The sequence below is a fragment of the Balaenoptera physalus genome (assembly GCF_965194825.1).
Source record: "Balaenoptera physalus genome assembly, chromosome: 1".
Classification (NCBI taxonomy): domain Eukaryota; kingdom Metazoa; phylum Chordata; class Mammalia; order Artiodactyla; family Balaenopteridae; genus Balaenoptera; species Balaenoptera physalus.
The window spans coordinates 157698436-157714356 of record NC_138882.1 but is presented as its reverse complement, the minus strand read 5'-3'; the positions used below and the strand labels follow the sequence as shown (position 1 = coordinate 157714356).

Here is a 15921-nt window from a genome sequence, read left to right as displayed (position 1 = left end):
CCACATGCTGCGAGCAACTCAGCCTGTGCGCCACAACTACTGAGCCTGCAGTCTAGAGCCCAAGCTCCACAACTTCTGAAGCCCAGGCGCCTAGAGCCCGTGCTCTGCAACAAGAGAAGCCACCGCAATGAGAAGCCCGCGCGCTGCAAGGAAGAGTGGCCCCCGCTCGCCACAACTAGAGAAAGCCCGCTCACAGCAACGAAGACCCAACGCAGCCAAAAAATTAATTAATTAAAAAAAAAAGATGTTGATTTTCCCCTAAGTTAATGAATAAATTTAATCTGATTTCAATACAAATTCCTATAATGTTAAAAACAGTTATGAGACAATTGGGGAAATTTGAATATGACTGCACTTTTGATAGTATTAAGGAATTATTGTTATTTATTTTAGGAATTTTTAAAAAGTACTTGTCTTTTAGAAATATAAATGGAAGTATATATGGATGAAACAATATGATATCCAGGATTTGGAGGGAAAGTGGGTGGGGATATAAATGAAACCAGATTGTCATGTGTTGAAATTTTTAAATGTTGGATCATAGGGACCTGGGTTCATGCTATTATTGGCTCAATGTTTGAACGTTTCAACAATAAAATGTTTAAAAAAGGAACCACACTAAGGGCAGATTTCTGGGCCTCTTCTCATAAAGATTTTGTTTCAGTGTCTCTGGGGTGAGCCCATGAATCTGCCATTTAGCAAGCGCCCCAGTGGTGTTTATATAGAAGACTAAGGTTTGAGAACCTCTATTATGGACTGAATGCTTGTGTCCCCCCAGATTCATATGTTGAAACCTAACCCCCACTGTGATGGTATTTGGAGATGAAGTCTTTGGGAGGTGATCAGGCCATGAGGATAGGGCCCTCAGGAATGGGATTAGTGCCCATATAAGAGAGACCCCAGGGAATTCCCTTCCCCCTTCCACCATGTGAGGACACAGTGAGATGACAGCTGTTTATGAACCAGGAAGGAGGTCCTCACCAGACACTGAATCTGTGGATGCCTTCATCTTGGACTCCCCAGCCTCCAGAACTATGAAAAATAAATTTGTTGTTTATAAGCCACCCCATCTATGGTATTCTGTTATAGCAGCCTGATGGACTAAGATAACCTCTTCCTGTTCCCCATACTATTGGTACTTGTGGGGTGGGGTAAAAATGGGGGACTTCCAAGAGGGCTAGGGTGATGTCTTCTAATAATAAAAGTGGTAAATTAGTATAGTTTTAACATCTTACAGAGGCAGCATGGTGGGGTGGAAACAGTATATCTATTTCATTCATTTGTTCATTCATTCATTTATTCCGTAAGTATTTACTGAGGGCTCATTAGATGGCAGGCACTGTACTGGGGCCAGGTGCAGATACTGTCCTTGCTTTGTAGGTGATGACAAAGCCTCAGTCTTCTGAGGAACTTCCACTAGGTCCAGGTGTCCCACTTCATAGCTCATAAGACTGAGGCTGCAGAAGATGCTTAGTAAGCAGCCGGTCAGAGAGGGGGTGGTTCTTAAAGGGGAAGGGTCCTTGGCTATCACTCAGTCTAATCTCAACAGAGTACATGAGAAAACTGAGGAGCAGGGAGCAAAAGGGATCAGCCCACAGATAAATACTGATGATGATAGACATTCTCTGAACCTTCTCTACACCTGTGCTGGAGATGCATTTTCTCTTTTCTTCCTCTCATCAACCCTGGGAAGGAGGGAGATTTGTCTTTCTGTAGCTGTTAAGTTGTCCTTCCCTCCAGAGGGAGGGATGGAGGGGCATGAAAGAGAGAAAGACAATCCCCCTAAGGGGGAAGAACGCCTTGGACATGTTAGGATGACACCCCAAACTCTGCCCTGCAGTTCTCTTTGGGAGAACCCCTAGGTGCCATCGTGGCTTCATTTCCTGGAAGTGGGAAAACTGTGTCCCCCACATCCAGCAAGTAGCAATTCAGGCAGTGGGCAGGAACTACTTCTTGGTGGAGACCCACACTGCACTCCGTGGAGTCTGGATTCCATGGCAAGTACAGCCTGTGACTTCCCGAAGTTGTTATCCAGCTGGTCATGGGCTGAATTTGGGCCTTTTTCAAGAAGCATCTGTAGGAGCACAGCATTGCCCAAGGCTAAGAGAACTAAGGGCGTGTGCTCTTCTCTTCCAGGAAGTCTTCCTGCCTTATGCCAGCTGCCTGGAACCAACCCTCCTCAGGGGGGAGCCCTTGGCACAGAAAGTTCTTAGTGTTTTGCAGAAATGCTCCTTGCTTAAGCCCATGAGATTATTGTCTTCCCTTTGGATTGTAAACCCTTAAAAGTGGGTTCTTATTTATTTTACCTTCTCCCCTGGAACACTGTAGCAATAACTGACTGTTGTATGGAATTTTCTGGTTTACAAAGTGCTTTCATCACTCCAGGTTTTGAGTCCTGTAACAACCATGGGAGGAGAGTATTGGCAGCAAAAGGTGAAATGACTTGGCCAAGGGGCACAGCCTGAAAGTGGCAGAGTTGGGACTCAAACCCACGCCTCCCAACTCCATTCATGGTCCACCCCCTTGCCCAACATTGCCTGAGCGCTTAGCAGATGTAGTCACATGACCCGCCCTGTAAGTTAGGGAAAGGAGAACAAATTTGAAAGGGGGTAGGCACTTTTCTAAAAGTGTTCTTCTGGGAAAGTAGATGAACGCAGACATTTGTACCTGGATCCGTGTTAATGCAATTAACAGTATTAAGATCATCAACCATCCTCAGTAACCTTGACACCACCTTAGATTTCTTGCTTACTCTTTGATACCCTGGCAAAATCTGCTGGGACAGGTCATACTCCATACAGATAGCACCCAAGAAAGAACGTCATTTAGTGTGAGCCGAGGGTAGAAAAGGAGAAGGAGATAGGAAGGAGACCGAGTACAGAGAGAAGGGGTTCAGGAAACAGAAGGCTACTGGAGGGTCACTTGGCTTCTAGGGTGGAGGGTCGCCTGCCTCTGGGAATAAGGCACGTGGTAGATCACCTCTGAGATACCCAGAGCTTCCTTGACCTTGAGAGCAATTCCTTCTCCACCCGGGCACCCAGAGGACACAGTGCAGGCTGCTGTCTCTGAGAAAAAGTGAGAAGGGCGAGAAAGTTCCAGCCAATCAATCCCAGCTCCAGTGGGATGTGAGTCTCCCAGCTGAGCTTTGTAGCTGAGTTTCCATCCATTCTCCATCATTGCTGCCTGCCCAGCTCTCCATACATCATCCGCCTCTGCTCCCTCACCACAGGCGAGAGCAAATGCACATACGCTGGATGGAGAGCTTCAGCCTACACAGGCAACGCACAATTCTCCATGCAGCTGCAGGGGCCAGGCACAATAATCCAGTGCAACAGATGATCCAGCATTGGGCTCCAGGGGTCATGGGCCTGGGGAATTCTCAGCTCTCACAACTGAACGAGGAAGCTATCTGGACTTCAAGAGTCAGAAGGCCTCTGCTTTCCTCTGTTGTCCCTCAAGGTCCTCACCCAAGACATGCTAGGAACACCTAGCCTCTTCCCAGAAATTGTCCCTAGAAGCAGACAATAATCAAATCCTTATTTTTCATATATCTTCCACTTGTGTTGCCTGGGACGAAAGTGCAGAGAAAATTTGCAACAAAAGGATGGAAGGAATGTTGCTACCAATACCCTGTATGATGTAGGGGAAGTCATTTCACCTGGTTTGGGGTCTTTTTCCTCAGCTATAAAATCACTAATTTTTGCAGGAGTTCCCAAACCAGGCTGAGCCTCAGAATTACCTAGAGTTTTAAAAAAATTGTTTTCCAGGCCCCACCCAGACCAAAAAAATCCATATTTCAGTGGTGGGGCCCAAGAATCGACATCTTTGGCAAGTTCTTCAGGTGTTTCTGATGCCCAGCCAGGTGGGTAAATTCCAGGCTTTGGTCTCTTTAAGCTGTAAACTGTTATGTGCAGTGAGTCGACAAGGAATTAAGTAAGTAGCGGTCTGTAAACAGGAGTAACTTGGTCTGATAAGCCAAATAATCTGGCAGGCCCTGCACCTTGGCCTGGAACTTCAAGTGCCACCTGGCTCCTGACCCAGATGTCAGCTCCCGGGCTCTGAGTCCTGCATTCACGCCTCCCTTTCTTTGTCCAGGTATGGGCACTGGGTCCAGCCAGCTGGTGGTTAAGGAGAGAGAAATAGTGGTCACTCCAACCTGTATGCTCTGGTCTGGGCTTAACCCAGCCTTCCCCTCCTTGCTCCCGCTCACCAGCTTGTGAATCCAGCCTTGAGATTCCCCAATTCCTAATGTCATGCTCTCTGGCATGATTACTATTGCTCAAGCCTCTTTAAATTCTTGGAAGAGAATTTCTGAAAATGGCAATACAGTGCAGGAAAAATAGCACAACAGAAACTTGTGTTCTAGAAGTAGAAGATCTATGTTCCAGAGCAGAAGTTCCCACCTCGTCTATATAGGAGACGTGTGCCTTGAAAAGGTAAAGTACTTAATCTAACAGCTACTACTCTACACTTTTATTATGTGTGAAGTATAGAGCTAAGTACTTTACATATATCATTTAATTCTTTCTTAAATTTGAGATAGGACCATTAATTTTTAAATTTACAGGTGAGAATACAAAGGCTCAGAGAGGACTTCCCTGGTGGCGCAGTGGTTAAGAATCCGCCTACCAATGCAGGGGACAGGGGTTTGAGCCCTGGTCTGGGAAGATCCCACATGCCTCGGAGCAACTAAGCCCGTGCGCCACAACTACTGAGCCTGCGCTCTAGAGCCCGTGTGCCACAACTACTGAAGCCCGCGCGTCTAGAGCCCATGCTCTGCAACAAGAGAAGCCACTGCAAAGAGAAGCCCCTGCATTGCAACGAAGAGTAGCCTCTGCTCTCCACAACTAGAGAAAGCCCGCACGCAGCAACGAAGACCAAACAGATCCAAAAAATAAACACATAAATTTATTTTTTAAAAAAGGCTCAGAGAGATTGAGTAATTTGTCCAAAGGCAGAGCTGAGATTCTAATTTAGTCCTTACTCTTAACATCTACGATGCTGTCTCCCCAGTGTCCTCATTTGTAAGATGAGAGTAATGTTATCCTCATAGTATTGTTGAAAAACATCAAATGGAAGAAACTTAGGTAGTGGAAGCAAATATCTCAGTCTTTTGGAAGTCATGCACCAAGTGAGACTCAGGAAAACACCTCTGTGCTTCCTCTTTTCCCCTGCGAAATCAGTGTCAAAATATAAGATCTGTCAGCTTCTTCCCACCTGACCAGAGGCAGGGCCAAAATGCGAAAATAAATGTAGATTGAAGAAATAAGAATGCAAGGTGGGGATTCACGCCAAATCATGAATATCGGAACAATAACAACAAAAGTGATCTGGGGATCACAATGGACCAAAAGTCAAACATGACCCAGTAGTGATGCTTCAAACCAAGGCAAGGATTTTTGTGTGTGTGTGTGTGGGGAGGGGGTGGAGTAAGTGAAACACTTGAGGGGACACCTCTGATTACCTCTGATTACTGCCATGGCAGATGTAGAAGAGCACCAAGGAAAAGCGAGTATCACATCTGTAGGGAGGGACACTGGTTCCGGGCAACAGGCAAGGTTCAAGTCAAGATGTAATGGGAATGCTGGGCTGAAACCAGCCAGATGAAATGACATAGGGATAAGTGTAGAGACCCAAAAGTCAAGAGTTCCAGGTAGGAAAAGCCATGTTTGACAGCAGATCCTGGGAAGACAGCTGAGGGTGGAAGTGGGGACGAGGGTGAGGGGAGGGCACGGTGGAGAGGCAAAGTGGAGAGGTGACTTCGGAGTGGGCCAGGCCAACTCCCAAAGGACTTCCATCCTAAATCCACTCTGGTTACCCCACAAGATTATCTTTGGCTTAACTCCAGGCCCCAACGGTGAGGCAGACACTGGTGAGTTGGTCCAGAAGCAGGGGTTGGGGTTTTGGGTCATATAAGGAAAGACAGAAGTTTGCTCCATCTGCTGAAAAGACTCCAAGGCAACTTGAGAGCTATCTTCACACATCAGCAGGAGATGCTGTGGGGTAGAAAAGCCAACAGACTTTTCTGGGAGGCTCCAGCTATGTGGGGCAGAACAAAGCCCAGTGAGGGGAGGGAGAGATGGTTAGATTTCAGTGCATGGTGGGGACAAACTTGCAATCACTCAGAGCTGTCTCTGCAGGGCCCAGGTCAGCTAGCAGGGTAGAGAGCCTGCAGTCCCTGGAAGTTTTCGAACAGTTGCCCAATGGCTTGGAGATGCTGTAGGCAGGGCTGCTGTGGTGGGTGGGAGGTTAAACTTGACCAGGTTTTTTTCGGTCTTTCTTGGAAACGGTTTCTTCAAATGTCAGCTTATGGGAAGCCCAGTAAAAAAAAAACAAAAACAAAAACCTTGCTTCTCTCTGGTTGAGTTGGGGATAAGGACCAGGCTCCCGGGATCCCCACCTCTAGGAACTGTTGGGATGTTCTTGAAGTACAGTTGAAAACTAGTTACTAGAAAGCGTATGAGATCTTTTTAATGCTAAGCCCTGGTAAGCCAAGACAGGAGCTTGAATGTGCCAGGCTGGTAAAAATAATTGTTTTGCTCCCCGAGTTTGTTCGTTGTCTCAGTTCCTTCTGCTTACAAACCCTGGACCGGCTGCCTCCTCTGATGGCTCCTTGGCTTTGTTTTCACATGCAGCCTCTGCAGTAAGAACAAGTGAAATGGCCACTGCCTGGGGCTGGCCTGGGGCATAATCACGATGGGTTTGCCAGGGCTGGGTCTCATTGTACAAGGATGTTTGTGGACACAGGTGGTCTGAGCTGAGCAGTCATCCAAGAGGAATTTATTCAACAGTCACTGGTATCTTCTCTCTCTGTGCTGGGCTTCATGCTGGACCCTGGGAATACAATGTCCAGTAAGATATGATCTGTGTCTCTGAGGAGTGTCCAGTCTATGGGAGAGACAGCCTTGTAAAGGCAGAGCACAAAATGCTGGGGAAGCTCAGGGGAGTACACAACCAGGTGGGGACAGCGTAGAGGGGGTTAAGTGCCAGGGAAGGCTCTGGTAGAGATGCTCAGTGGAGCTTTGAAAGACAAATAAGAATTAACTTGATGAAGGGGGAAAAGCTGGCAAAGTTTATGCTAAGATCAGAGCAGAGGGAAGAACAGCACAGTGTATTTGGGGAACTGCCGTCATGCGGACTGACTGGAGCTAAGGGAGTCAGAGGGGCCTAGCAATAGATGCGCCTGGAGAAGTCACCAGAGACCAGTTCTTAAAGCTCTTGTGAGGTGATCCAAAGGGACTTTGTTCTGAAAGCTCTAGGCAGCTTGGGAGGATGCATAAGTCGTATGAACTGATTTTGTTGTAGCTCTTGCAGTCCCTGGGGCCCAGAGGGCTCAGAAGTTGCCCTGAGGATTTGAGGGATGAGCCTGCTCCGTGGGTGTGACAAAGGATACCGTGAAGTCTGGAGCACGGCCTTCTATTCCTGGCTTGGTTCCTCATGCAGCGACCTTCAGGTCATCTCTTGCCTTTTCGTGCACCAAGTCTCTCCTTTAGCAGAAGAGGGGTAAAAATGCTGCCACCACCCTGCCACATTAAGAGAATTGCCAAGACCAAAATGTTCCATGTGGTATGAAACAGAGCACAAAAAGGTCCTCCTTTAGGTAGAACATGATGTCCCTTGAAAGAAAGTTTGGATGAATCAGAAATGTTATAATGAGTGCATTCTGTTCTTAAGTTGTTGGCAGGATAACTGGCACACCTGTTTCTCAGAGCAAGGGCTTGTTCAAGAGACACCCATGACTTCTTAAGGCCTGAGTTGGCTATTGGAGCTGGGGTTTGGGGTGATTGGGAAGCTGCCCTCTTTTCTGAGCTGGAGGTAGGGGAAGGCAGGGGGTGCAAGGAGAGCAGCAGCACATCCCACCAACCAGCAGGTTCCTGCCGATCTCATTGGGTTGTTGGAAGGACTGAGACAATCCCAGTAAAGGGCTCAGCACCATGCCTGGCTCATGGTAAGCCCCCAATAACAGATGTTAGTGGTATTGTTAACGTGTATATATTTTGAGACCAACTCTGAACTCAGAGCGCCTCCTGTCTCTTGGATGGAATATATATTCTTTGAGATTTTAATATCATCTACCTTTTATTCCCTGTTAAGCCATGGGTGCTTCAGGGCAGGTACCATGGTCTAGCAAGATTTGCATTCCCCACAGCACCCAGTAGTGTTCTCTAACTCTCCTTGCCCCTCTTCTGAGATGGCACTGGTCAGTTTGCCTTGTATTGTAGTTAGTATTCATGTCAGTGTCTTGCCTCACTGAACTCTGAGCTCATCAACGCTGGACTGAACCTTTAAATCTGTGCCCAGAAACAAGCATGCTTAGCTTGGCCCTGCTTCAAGGCCTCAGCACTTGCTGATCTCTTTACCTGGTACTTTCCCCAGCTCAAGCATCAGCTGTCAGCTCTGCAGAGATGGTGTTCCTGACCATTAAGTTATTGCCTTCACTCCACATTCTACCATATTTTAAAATTTTCAGTATTTGAAATAATCTTGTTGGTTTATTCATTTGTCTTCTCCACAAGAATATAAGCTCCATGAGAACAGGGGCCTTAGCTGTCCCCTTCACTGCTGTATTCCCCAGTTTCTTATAATTGTGCTTGGCATATAATAGGTGCTCCATAAATATTAATGAATGCTGAATTGATTCTAAATTAAATGGCTGGGGGAGTGGGCCTTTGTACCTCTTCTCCAAGACTGAACAACAGGTCAGTACTGCAGAGATTGCAAAAAACAGAGCATGTGGCTCCTGCTTCCCAACTGCTTGGGGAAGAAAGAAACAGTAGTATAAACATCATCAGAACAAGACAAGGCAAACTCTTACGAGGCGCTAGATGTGAGGCACAGAATCAGAGGCAAGAGACACAGGTGGTGGCTGGCTGGAACACAGCCTGAGTGCAGGGATCGTCGTACTCACTCCACTGTGTCAGCACCTAACTCAGAGGCTGCAGAGGAAGTGCTCTGTGAGCGACTATTGAACTGCACTGAGCAGACAGCCCACCAAAGAAGTGCAGGAGGTTAGCTGAGATACAGAGAATTTGTGTTTAACTTGCTATCTTCCTACTCAGTTAAGTTTTCGACCTTTGTGTGTCAAGAGAGCCTCTTAAATTCAAACTATTTAAATATAAGCATATACAGAACAAGATAATGTTTTGGCTAAAATCCATGTCATTTATTTATTCAACAAAAACCTGAGTATCTTCTCTGTTCCAGACCATGTCCTTGGTGCTGAGAATGGAGATAAACCCTGGCCCTCAAGGAGCTCACAGTCTGGGGGGAAGATACATACATGAGTAAATATAAGGTAGCGTATGCCGAGGGGACCCCTACAGGAGGCAAAGAGCAGAGGCACCGGATTCTACGGTTCATGTCCGCAGGAACGAGAGACCTGGCTAATGGGTATTTTTTGTGAAGAACAGATATAAGGTAGTGGTCCTCAGAGTGTGGCTGGCTAATTATCTACATCAGAATCATCTGGAGCACATATTAAAATGCAGATACCCAGCACTTCAGCAGGTTGGGCTTTGGGACCTGGGAGTCTGCATTCTAAAGTGCTCTAGGTAATTCCACTGCAACTTAACGTTTGAGAACCTGTGAGATAAGGTTTGCTTATGAAACTGGAATGAAGAATGATCTGCACATCTGAAATGCTAATTTGTGTTGGCCTTCGGTGAGAGGCAGGGCAAGAAGGGAGGAAGAAGGGAGTTGACATTTATTAAGCTCTATATAGTCTCTATATAAGTTAATTTAATTCTCACAATAATCCTGTGAGGTAGATATTATTACTCTCATTTTACAGATAAAGAAACAGAATTAGAGAGCTTAAATAATTTGTTCAACATTTGGAGCTAATGAATCCCAACACTGAATCTAGATTCACTTAACCGTAAAGCCTGTCCACTTTCCATAACACCATGTTGTACCAGGGGACTGATTAATGTAACAATTTTCTTTTAGTCCTTTGCCAGATCTTGCTAGGTAAATATAAAGAACAGCCAGATGGTACTCTGATCATGTCCAGTGTAACTGGCCATGGATACATCCTTCTTTGGCGAGTGGGGGATTCAGGGCAAACTGGGAGGAACAATAAAATGAGCAGCCAGTTCTGACTTCTTTCCCCATCGTTTTCTCACCTTCTGGTGGAGGTGTTATGAAAGGTACTATGGCTAAAGCCTGGGTCCATCTGGAGGGAAAAGGAAACATATCCACGAAAGTAACTCCACCTGATGTCAAAGATTCCTGGGACTCCAAACATCCAGACTCAAGTTTCTCAAAAAAAATTAACTGTCAGGAACAGAGGCCTGAATTTGCATTAGGAAACAGCTCAGCCTTAAGAGAAATTGTGAAAGACCAGCAACTTTTCCAGGTTAAACAAACACTATCTGTCTCTTTCTACACACAGACTCAGAAGTACAGCAAAATAAACACAGCTCAGAAAATAATGGGAAGTCCAACCCCATTTAAAGGACTTGGGGACAAGCCCAACTTATAAAAAGTCTCCTGTAATAAAGAAAACACACACACAAACTGTAAATCCTGGTTACATTCCCACTCACCATATTATGTCATTCGCCACACCACAGGCAGGAGCAGCAAGGTGGAGCATGTTAGATGAAGAAAAGGAAAGGTATTATAATCGAGGCGGCTGACAACAATACCGGGGGCGGGGACACGCTCTGGGGCCTCGAGTTCAGAAGGCTGGTGTGTAACCGCCACCCGCTTCTATCGCTGAGCTTGGAGCCACAACAGTGGCACTACTAACCAAACCTGAGTTTCCTGCGCTGGAGAGCTTCTTTCTTATTTCTGGCATTTCAAGCAACTGCTGAGTCCAAAGATGAGTTTTGATAAAATCAGTCCACAGTACTGACGCTATGGATAGCACACAGCTTAGATTTCACTATTTAGTGTAACAAAGATTATAAGCCAGAATTTATTTTATTGCTACCACACCCAATATGGGTACATTTGCTTCCACCAACCTTTTCTATAATACTGGCGTGGTTTAGAGTTGTTAAAAAAAAAAAAAGCAAATCTGGATTCATCCTCTCTTTACAAAAGTGTTGATTTATTTATACTGCACTTGATTCAGCCCCTCCAAATACACAGCTTCCAACAGGCAGAGTTAGAGAAGCAGGTGCCACAAGCCATAGTTTAAAAATATGCAGGCAGCAGGCACTGTACCCGTTTAACTATAACTGAAATCTGCTGATACTTCAAACCAGCTACACTAAAGCCATCTCTGGGGGCATCTAGACGGAGTCTTAATCCTGATGGCAATATCTGGTTGTTCTAGAGTCTAACAGGATATCTGGGTTATGCCTTTGGCCAGCCAAGTGGGAAGAGTATGTAAAGCCCACATCTAACTACAGCAGGTCTTCAAGCTTATTATCCTGTCACAGTTTATAAAGATGAGGAACTAATCATTTGGGAGCTGTGCAGTCAAAATGTCCAGAAAACAAATATACTATTACAGTGTGTAAAATCAAGTAAACCATCTTGTGGATCCTTGGCTGTCTCTGGTTATGACCTCAAACACTTAAAAAGGAAACCTCAAGTATGCTGGCAGATAATGATCAGAATGCTTGGGTACCTCTGTTCCTGACAATCAAGTAACGGGGCTCACCTCCATGTTACTTCTTGCAATAGGCATACAGGGCAGCTCCTTAGAGACTGCTCATTATAGATGCTGAGCTCCCGAGAGGTCAAGGGGTGGGTAGGCTCAGGACTATCCGGGGCTGAGCAGACTCTGTAAACCAACCTTACAGCTCTAAGTCTTATCCTGGTTCTGAGAACATTTCAGTTCTGCTCCAAGTCCGCTTTGTTCCAATTCAGCGATGACAGACATATATTTGAACTCATTTGGTCTGAAGTTAAAGGTCTCCACTAACCCGTAGGTTTCTCTTCGATCAGTGGCATAGAAGAGCTGAACTTGGTTGGCAATGCACTGTGCCTCAGCAACATTCTGAAAGGTAAAAAGAACAGTCAGGTCCTTTCCAGCACAGGGCCATGAAGCTCTGTGTCTAAGTCCTATGGCAGTTGGGGGCCCTCACCCAGGAGTCACTGCTTGCAGAAAGCTTCCCTGACATCCCAAGTCTTGGTGAGGCGCCCCTTTTCTGTGTATTCAAATTACCCTACACGTCCCTCTAACATAGTATGTATCATACTGTATTGTATCTGTCCTTTTTTTTCCTCTTTTTCTTTTTTGTCTGTCTTCCTTTGTGTGAATTTCTCAAAGTATGTGCTTCGTTTACATCCTGCACCCAGTGAAATTTGGTGAATGTTTGCTAATAAATTAATGCATATGTTAAAAATTTCCCTCTTCATTCAGTTCTTTAGTAACTGTTAAGTTTATCTCAAGGGGGAAAAAAATAGCAATAGTTACCCAGTTCCATGAACCAGTTTGTGAGTTACTACTAAGTTCTTGACTAACCAGACATACTCTTGAATAAAACCTGTTCCTCATACCACCTCAGTCAAAAAAGTAGTGCTAAAGCCAGCTGTAGTTTTACAATTTGTCCGTAAAGTCTATGACACAATGTCTTTTTCTTTTTTCTTTTTTTTTTGGCCGTGCTGCGTGGCTTGTGGGGTCTTAGTTCCCTGACCAGGGACTGAACCCAGGCCCTTGGCAGTGAAAGTGAGGAGTCCTAACAACTGGACCGCCAGGGGATTCCCTATGACACTCTTTCTTCCCTGTGATGGAGCCTCGTTTCTCTTTCCTTGAGTGTTGGCTATACGTAGTGACTTGCTTCTAACAAATGGACTAAAGTGGAATGATGAAAAATGACTTCTGCTATTCAGTCACAGAAGACATTGTAGCTTCTGTCTTGCTATCTCTCTTGAATCACTTGCTTTGGGGAAAGTCAGTTGCCATATCAGGAGGACATTCAAGTAGCCTAGGGAGAAGCCAGTGTGGCAAGGAAATGAGACCTCCTGCCAACAGCCACGCAAGTGGGGTCAGAGGTGGACCGTCAAGCCCAATCAGCCTTCAAATGACTGTAGTGCTTGCCAACATCTTGACAGCAACTTCATGAGAGACTCTGAGCCAGAAACACCCAGCTATGCAGCTCCTGAACTCCTGACACACAGAAACTGTGAGGCGATAAATATTTGTTGTTTTAAGCCACTAAGTTTTGGAGTAGTAATTTGTTATGCAGTCATTTCTAACTAATCAACCCGCAAAGCCCCAGGGAAAAGAAGGGGCCACCTTCTCTGAAGCTCAGTAGCAGGGAAATGGTGACCAGATCACTCTATGTAACAGAAGTGGGGTCAGGACACAGGCTACACTCTTGAAACCTTACAAGAGATTTACTTCAAAAACTCTTACTTTTGCTTCCTATACATTCTCTAGTGCTAGCTGATCAGAGGCACTTATTCACGATTACAATGTTCACACAGCCGAAACCCAACCCCAAACGATAATGGAAAATTCCTACTAAAACTGTCAAAAGTGTGCTATGTCTAGCTACAGTGATGAAAATAGGTTTATAAATACCACAGCCTGCTTCACCTCCATTCCCTCCCATGGGCCTTGCAGGTCATTTCTCACAAGCAGGCACTGATCTCTGAGACTGGATCTTCAATCAAAAGCCATTTTCCAAAATGCTGGCTATTTCAAATTAATAGAATTTTAGAGCTGGAAGGGGCCTTAGAGATCACCCAGTCCTCATTTAATGGACTAGGAAACCAAAGCAGATGAGGGTCAGGGATGGACCCAAGGTCATATGGCTAACAAGTGGCAGAGCAAGGACCAGACCTCTGGACTCCCAGGCTGGTACTCCCTCCACTTCACCCTGATAGTATTTCTGGTGGGGCAAATAATTAAGACTGATCAAGGTTGATAACTCTACTTCATCATTTTTACCTTTCTTATATTCAAACATGCCTCAAGAACAAACCATCTCTATAGCAAGTGCATAATCTGAGGCAGATCCCACCACTCTCTGAGGCCCTGAACTGTAGGGCCTGTGAGTCAACTTTTATTTGAGGCTTAGGATGGTGGAGGTAAGGGTAATTTCAGTTGTGTACATTCTAGAACAGTGCTGCTCAAACTGCAGAGTCCTAGGTGGAGGTGCCTCTGGTCCCTTCACCTCTCTTTCAGCTGTTATATCCTGGGGTTTTACATAATAAGATTCTGTGTGGATAAAGGGCTCTGGCCACTAGTTTGAAGACCACTAGAATGGTGGGTAGAGAGTTAAGATATGGAGATATGTGCAAATGTCTCTCATGGAGGATTATGGAAAGCTCCCCTGCACCCCAACCCCTGCCCACTTATTCATTCCCTGCCTTTTATTCTCTCAACATGAAACAGTAGTCTCTTCCCGTTCCAAGACCCAAGAAGATAAACATATTAATTCCCTATGTTGCTCAACAAGGAGGTTTATTAACAAACCTGATTTCTCCCTCTCTTTCAATCTTAATAGCTACAATCAAATTACCAAGTCTTGCCCATTTTATTCCCTATATATTTCTGGAGTCATTCTCTCTCCTCCATCCCTACTACCACTGCTCTAGTTTAGGTCTTTACTACTTCTTGCCCAGACTATTGCAACTGCATTTTAAATGATCACACTGACCAGGCTAGAACTAAAAAATATTTAGGAAGCAAATACTTAAGGTTAATGGTCTTAAAATCCAACTCTTTATGGGTCAATCCCCATTCAAAACCCTTTAATGATCTTTTTGTGCCCACAGGATAAAGCTGATCCTTTAAACACAACCCACCAAACCTCCATTTTTAACATACCAGTGATAGCAAACTGTTTGTAATACCCCAAGTCATTTTATGCCTCCTAGCATTTATGTATTCTATTTCCACCACCTGGAACATTCCCCTCCCCCTCCCCACTTTACCCTGCTAAACTCCTGCTAATCTTTGAGTTTCAGCTCAGGTGTCATCTCTAGGAAGGCTTCTTCCTCCTTCTGGGCCAGGAACACTCCCCCTGCCCCCTCCCCCAACGCTGTGCATGTCTCTATCCTAGCACTTACTACCTTCCAATGAAATCATCTGTTGACACACATGTGGACCCAAATAAGGCTTTCTAATACTATACTAAATTTTCATCATTAAAGTTAATCAGTTCAGAAGAAACCTCTAGTTTCCAGGTGTTTCTATCCATTTGCTTTACTGTATTTGGAAACACTATGCCTAAAGTGCAAACTCATGCATGAGTGTGCAGGGGATCATATATTTATATTACATTTCTAGGTTTCCCATCTCTGAATCATGTATCTCTACACTAAATTCTAACATGTCTAATTCTGTACTACATTAGAAACTCATAGTCAAGTTGACTTATACAAGGCAAATGTATGTTGTCTGGTATGATGTTAAATGTTATAAGGCTAGGAAGCAAATTTTAATAATTATGGGTTTGAGACCACTAGGGTGAGGCGGTATAAATGCTAAAACAGAAAGGGTCTCCTCTGACCTCTAGAGCCCACTTCTAATACAGTTAGATATTATGCTTTGCTGAAGATCAGAAAATGCAGTACAATATCTATGTCACTCACTCCTGTGGTCAAATTTTAAACCTTATCATTATTGATAACTATATCCCCTCCAAATCTCAACTTGAAACATCCGTACTGTGTCTACTATTTCCTATATTTAACACTCACTCCCAAACTTAAAAATCCTTTAACTCAAGTAGGACTCGCAGTTCTGTCTCTAACCTTTCTCATGTTTCCACTTCCCTCTTTATCCAACTTGCACTCCATTGTCAATAATTACAATCATTCCTTTGCATTCACTTTTAACTTCCTGGTCCCTATCTTACTTCATTACATCACTTGGCTAAACCATAACCCTAGTTAAATCCAACTCTCGATCTTCCCTCTCTGTGCTTGTACCTGCACAGCCATTCTCTCTTCCATTTTCCTAGATCACACATCAACAAACACTTTCTGGAAAGGGAGACACTGTTAATATTT

At 44.9% G+C, this 15921-nt stretch overlaps 1 protein-coding gene across 8 annotated transcripts in view; it reads right to left on the bottom strand.

Annotated features, from left to right (window-relative positions):
* Window positions 1-2125: 2125 nt before the first annotated feature.
* Window positions 2126-15921, bottom strand: part of ATPAF1 (ATP synthase mitochondrial F1 complex assembly factor 1) — a 34208-nt gene continuing 20412 nt past the window's right edge. Inside the window, exons 9-10 of one of the 8 annotated variants that reach the window (XM_082433429.1) lie at window positions 11880-11953; window positions 2126-3065 (exon numbers count right to left, since the gene is read on the bottom strand). In XM_082433429.1, coding sequence (XP_082289555.1) covers window positions 2930-3065; window positions 11880-11953 — 210 coding nt within the window. In that variant the 3' untranslated portion in view covers window positions 2126-2929. Of the gene's footprint in view, window positions 3066-3540; window positions 4105-4895; window positions 6835-9141; window positions 10175-11749; window positions 11954-15921 lie in introns of those variants that run through there. The other 7 variants (XM_082433427.1, XM_082433433.1, XM_082433432.1 and 4 more) reach the window with 7 other exon arrangements.